This window comes from Sinocyclocheilus rhinocerous, unplaced genomic scaffold (genome assembly GCF_001515625.1).
Source record: "Sinocyclocheilus rhinocerous isolate Xijiao unplaced genomic scaffold, SAMN03320098_v1.1 scaffold1719, whole genome shotgun sequence".
Classification (NCBI taxonomy): Eukaryota; Metazoa; Chordata; class Actinopteri; order Cypriniformes; family Cyprinidae; genus Sinocyclocheilus; species Sinocyclocheilus rhinocerous.
In genome coordinates, this window is record NW_015664048.1 from 151368 (window position 1) to 156534 (window position 5167).

At 31.0% G+C, this 5167-nt stretch overlaps 1 protein-coding gene across 1 annotated transcript in view; it reads right to left on the minus strand.

The window, feature by feature from the left end:
- LOC107729598 (chloride channel protein 2-like) overlaps window positions 1-5167 on the minus strand; it is a 69227-nt gene that overhangs the window by 24324 nt on the left and 39736 nt on the right. The window contains exons 8-12 of the mRNA XM_016540179.1: window positions 4822-4947; window positions 4660-4744; window positions 3831-3932; window positions 2959-3041; window positions 1618-1775 (exon numbers count right to left, since the gene is read on the minus strand). Coding sequence (XP_016395665.1) covers window positions 1618-1775; window positions 2959-3041; window positions 3831-3932; window positions 4660-4744; window positions 4822-4947 — 554 coding nt within the window. The remainder of the gene's footprint in view (window positions 1-1617; window positions 1776-2958; window positions 3042-3830; window positions 3933-4659; window positions 4745-4821; window positions 4948-5167) is intronic.

The following is a 5167-nucleotide window of genomic DNA, read 5'->3' on the forward strand; positions in this document are numbered from 1 at the left end:
TGTTGCTCTTTAAGCATGCTTCACTTTGTCAGACAGGTTCTATTTAAGTGATTTCTTGATTCAACAGGTCTGGCAGTAATCAGGCCTGCGTGTGGCTAGTGAAATTGAACTCAGCTTTCTAAAATAACGTGGTTAATTACAGTTCTTTCATGATTTAACAGGAGCGAATACTTTTTCACGTAGGGCCAGATAGGTTCGGACAGCTTTTTTCCCTTAATAAATGAAATCATCATTTAAAAACTGCATTTTGTATTTACTTGCATTATCTTTGTGTAATATTAAAATTTGTTTGACGATCTGAATCTTTTAAGTGTGACAAATATGCAAAAAATGAAGAAGAAAAAAACCAGAAAGGGGGCAAAAACCTTTTCACGGCCCTGTATATATATATACACACACACACACACACACACACAATGTATATTATGCAAATAAAACTGAATATATATATATATATATATATATATATGCTGTAAATATATAGTTTGAACTTCAATTCATTAATAATAAAGTCTTTGCAAATAAAATACACTTAAAATTATAATATATATATATATACTCTATAGTAATTACATTTTTTACATTTATATATACTTTGTTTATATTATAATCCATTAATACACCCACACATATGGATATATACACACATATTATAAACTACATGATATTAAAATGTAAATATATATTTCGTTTTTTTAATATCATGTAGTTTATAATATGTGTGTGAGTTTATATAAAATGAATATTATGAAATTACACACACACACATACATACACATATTTAATTTATATTTAATTATAAATTAAATTATATTATTAAAATGTATTTATTTAAAATAAATCTGTATATGTTAGTTATTTGGTATAACTTAAATTAGTTAAAATCAAAAATTTGTGCTTCCACAAACCTGTTATGAACATTTTAAGAGTTCAACAATTTTTACTATATTAGTGAGGACATAAAAAAAAAAAAAATTATAATAATAAACTGTTTTACTAATGAGTAAGCTTAGCCCAACCCATAACATTTTTTGAAAATAAAATAAATAAATAAATATATTTTTTAAAAACATTACTTAAAAATAGTACTTCCATCCCCGGATTTCCCCAAAGGCAGGTTTTGTCAGATTTAGCTAGATTCTGGGGACAAATTTCCCCCCAGAATCATAACCAAGTGTTTCCAGATTAAAGACACACAGGTTACGCCGAAGGTTCCTGATCAGCTAAAAAACATGCAGGGCACTTGTCCCCATGACAACACTGACGACATCACTTCCTGTGCCATGACAGGTTTTGACCAGGTTCTGATGAGGTTGCCAGGGCGACACACTCATGCAGGTAACACACACACACACACACACACTATTTTCCTCAGCCAGTGACTTAAAAAGCTGGGTTTGGTTTGTCATTCATCAGGCTGGGTGAAGCGGTAAATACCGGACAGGTGTTGATATGCAAATGTGGGCAGGCATATGTTAATGAGCTCATGTATTATTACTGTGGTGTCAATAAATGCTCTGGAGGAACTGGACAGGAAGTTAAGAGTTCAGGAAGTTTCCACAGAACACCAGCCTTTTAAACCAAACAAACAAAGCCAAACAATGTGTGTTTATTTACCTTCATAACGATGAAGATGACGAGGATCACGAAGACGTTAGCCTGCGGATGTTTCCAGGCGGCCGAGTGACTGTCATAATTAAAGTCTTCCGTCATTCCTTGCTTCGTCCAAGTGCGATTGTCAAAAAATGAAACCAGGGTCTCCTTCTGTGTAAGCTATAAAAAACAAAATACATGTTATGAACAGAAAATCTGGTATTTATTTTCTTATTTTAAACATAAACCTCTCAATATTTTGATAGTTTTATGCTGAAATAAAAACATACATTTGCTTATAGGGTATACAGGTAAGAAAATAATTTAAGATATTTTCTCTAAAAAAATAAATTAAAAAAATAAACAAATTATTATCATACATCAGAATTTCCCTGATTGTTAATTAATCATAGAAATTTAGAATTTAAATAAATAATTTAATAACAAAACATTTACATGCAAATATGACTCCGTATGAATTTTAGTTTAATTTAGATTCTATTATGGTTTTTAATAATATTTTGACTATTTTTTATTTCTATATTTTCAGTTTTCATTTTCATTTTAATTAAAATTTTAGCAATTTCATTTTAGTCATTTTTTTGTAGTTTTTTTATGTGTGTCTGTACAGTATTTAATTTTTATTTTAGTTTGAGTTATTTTAGTACATCAAGTTCAATAAAATAACATTTAAAAAATGTTGCAATGTTGCGTTTTTAATTTAACAGCAACGAAAATAATTGTTAATGGCTTTAGCTTTAATTTCAGTTTTAGTTTCAGTTAACTTTAATAACCCAGATATGAACATGCAAATGTGTTGTTAAATTATTGAAACAATAACTTAATCTCTGAATAATGATACAGTTGTCTTCTGTATATCTGCTTAAAGCAAAATTAAACTTGTTTCTTCATTAACTTTGGCAACATTGAAATGAATTAAAACAACACTAAATTGAGCTGAATAAATGACACCATTATCTTACGTAGAGTTGAATTCACATTGAATTTAACTGCTTTCATACTTGATTAATTTTACAACATTAACATAGTTACTTTCCTGTTTATTAATGTAAAGCTGCTTTGAAACAATCTGTGTTGTATAAAGCACAACAGAAATGAACTTGAGACTTGACAAACATTAACATCCTTTTTAGGGATGTTTAGATGCATTTTACTACAAAAAAAAATACTGATTAAGAAAGGATTATTTGCAGTGTTGTATAATAGTGAAGTCATACGCTGTTAATGAGGCCTTTTATTGCCTCATTCAGAGTCACTGATTAAAGAGAACGAGTGAGTGTGCATGCGTGCGTGTGTGAGTGAGTGAGTGTGTGTGTGTGTGTGTGTGTGTGTGTGTGTGTGTGTGTGTGTGTGAGTGTGTGTCAAAGCCCGGAGGGAAAGATAGTGTAGAAATCAGTAGAGTGACGAGCGCGGGATACAACAGACGCCTGAAACACAATCAGACACATTAAACATGTGAATAGACCTCAATCTGTTCAGACAACTGTGTTTGAAATTACTTGATTGCTTTCAGAAAGCTTTGGGGATTTTTAGATGTCAATTAAGACATCTCCATTTTTTTTTTAGTACATCTTAATTTAAATTTACATAAGTTAACTTCAACATGCAGTAAGTTAAGTCTTGTTTCAAATATCTAAACATTCTTAAATTAACATACGTTTACTTTTGAAGCAAAATGTCTTCAGATATTAAGTCTGAAGTTTTCTACAATTTTGTAAGCTTTTGCTTAAAAGAGAAAAAATATCTGCCAATGGAGTAAGAATATTATCTTAATTCTTAATAATTATTAATCTATCTTAAGCAAAAAGATTATTTTCCTTTAAGATTAATTAAGAATTAAGATTATTGGCATATATTTGTTGTTGTTTTAAGCAAAACTAAGAAAATGCTGATATTTTTCAGAAAAAAAACTAAAAATCTCAAGTCATTTTGTTTCTGAAGTAAATGTATTTTGATTCAAGAATGTTTAGATATTTATACTTAAAACAAGAAAAAAAAAAGTAAGAAAGAAAATAATTTTTGCAGTGCATAAATTGAACTGAAGGAGAATGAGAAATATCTCCACGGCAACAGCTGAAAAAAAAATGTCATTGTAACAAAAAAAATATATATTTTTTTTTAATCAAGGTTTTGATATATTTAACTAATTTCAGTAAAAAAAAAAAAAGGTTTTCGTTTCAGTTTCAGTTAACTATAATAACCCTGGGAACACTTACTTCTTCATGAGGAACTTGTTAATAGTTTTCTGTTTTCGCATAAACTGCACAATAAGCCTGTTCAAATACACAAATAAGGCACCACCAAACCCGCTGGCGATTCTGCAGAGAGACACATCATGCATATTTATTATGAGTGGGATAAAATGCTCATAAATTATTCATAGTTCATTAGATGATTTTGTTTGCTCTCTCATCAAATATCTGCTGGGTACAAAGTGTCTAAAACAAATGCACACGAGCAATTAGCAGGAGACACTGATTCACGTTTGAAATGATTGCTCAAGTGTACAGTAAGCAATAAAATAAAGGACAAAAGAAACACATTACAAGAAACAGAAGAAAAGTCAACCAGCTTTAAAGACAAATGGATATGTTGTTAATCATGATTTTGTTTTTCAATGCAAACAATCATTTGCCTTGCTTTACCATACAAAATGTATCTAAATATCCTTAAAATATGCATGGAAAAAGGAATATTGATGCATTAAATATAAAAATGTTTTAAAGACTGTGTTACCTGTCCGGCCATGAACTGCCCAAAGCCCGGAGGGAAAGATAGTGTAGAAATCAGTAGAGTGACGAGCGCGGGATACAACAGACGCCTGAAACACAATCAGACACATTAAACATGTGAATAGACAATATAAAAATGTTTTAAAGACAGATCTAACAAAATTTTGCTTCACTGGTAAATTCACTGCTTATCATTTTAAGGAATTTTTTACTGGAAACCAAGACGAATTACATTAGGAAAATTATTTTTACACTGAGGTGGTACACAACAAATGCAAAGAAACAAGAAGAGAATAATCGAAGCAGAACTGACCCGATCACAGCAAACGCTGGAAGCTCTTGGAGGTCAAAGGGGAAGTCCAGTCTGAACCGCGTTTTAAAGAGAGCCGTGATCGTCTCTGAGAGAGAGAGAAGATTGCTTTAACTCTTCACATACACATCATGTGTTTTCTAAAGCGTATTAATGCACACAAACCTTCATCTCTGTTCCACACGGCCAGAACTCTGAAGATAAAGGCACTAAACGTAGCAGCAAAGAATCCGCGCCAGTAGTTTCGTACGGCGAAAAACGTGGAGGTGACTTCAATGCTGAATAACACACCTGAAATACACACATATAGAGTTAATATCTTGATGGAAATTTTCAGTGGTTTTTAATACAGAATTTTTCTAAGTGTTTTGAAATATGTGACCCTGGAGCACAAAACCGGTCATAAGTGCCAATTTTTCGAAATTGAGATGTATGCATCATCTGAAATAAGCTGAATAAATCAGTTTTCCATTGATGTGTGGTTTGTTAGGATAGGACAATATTTGGTCGA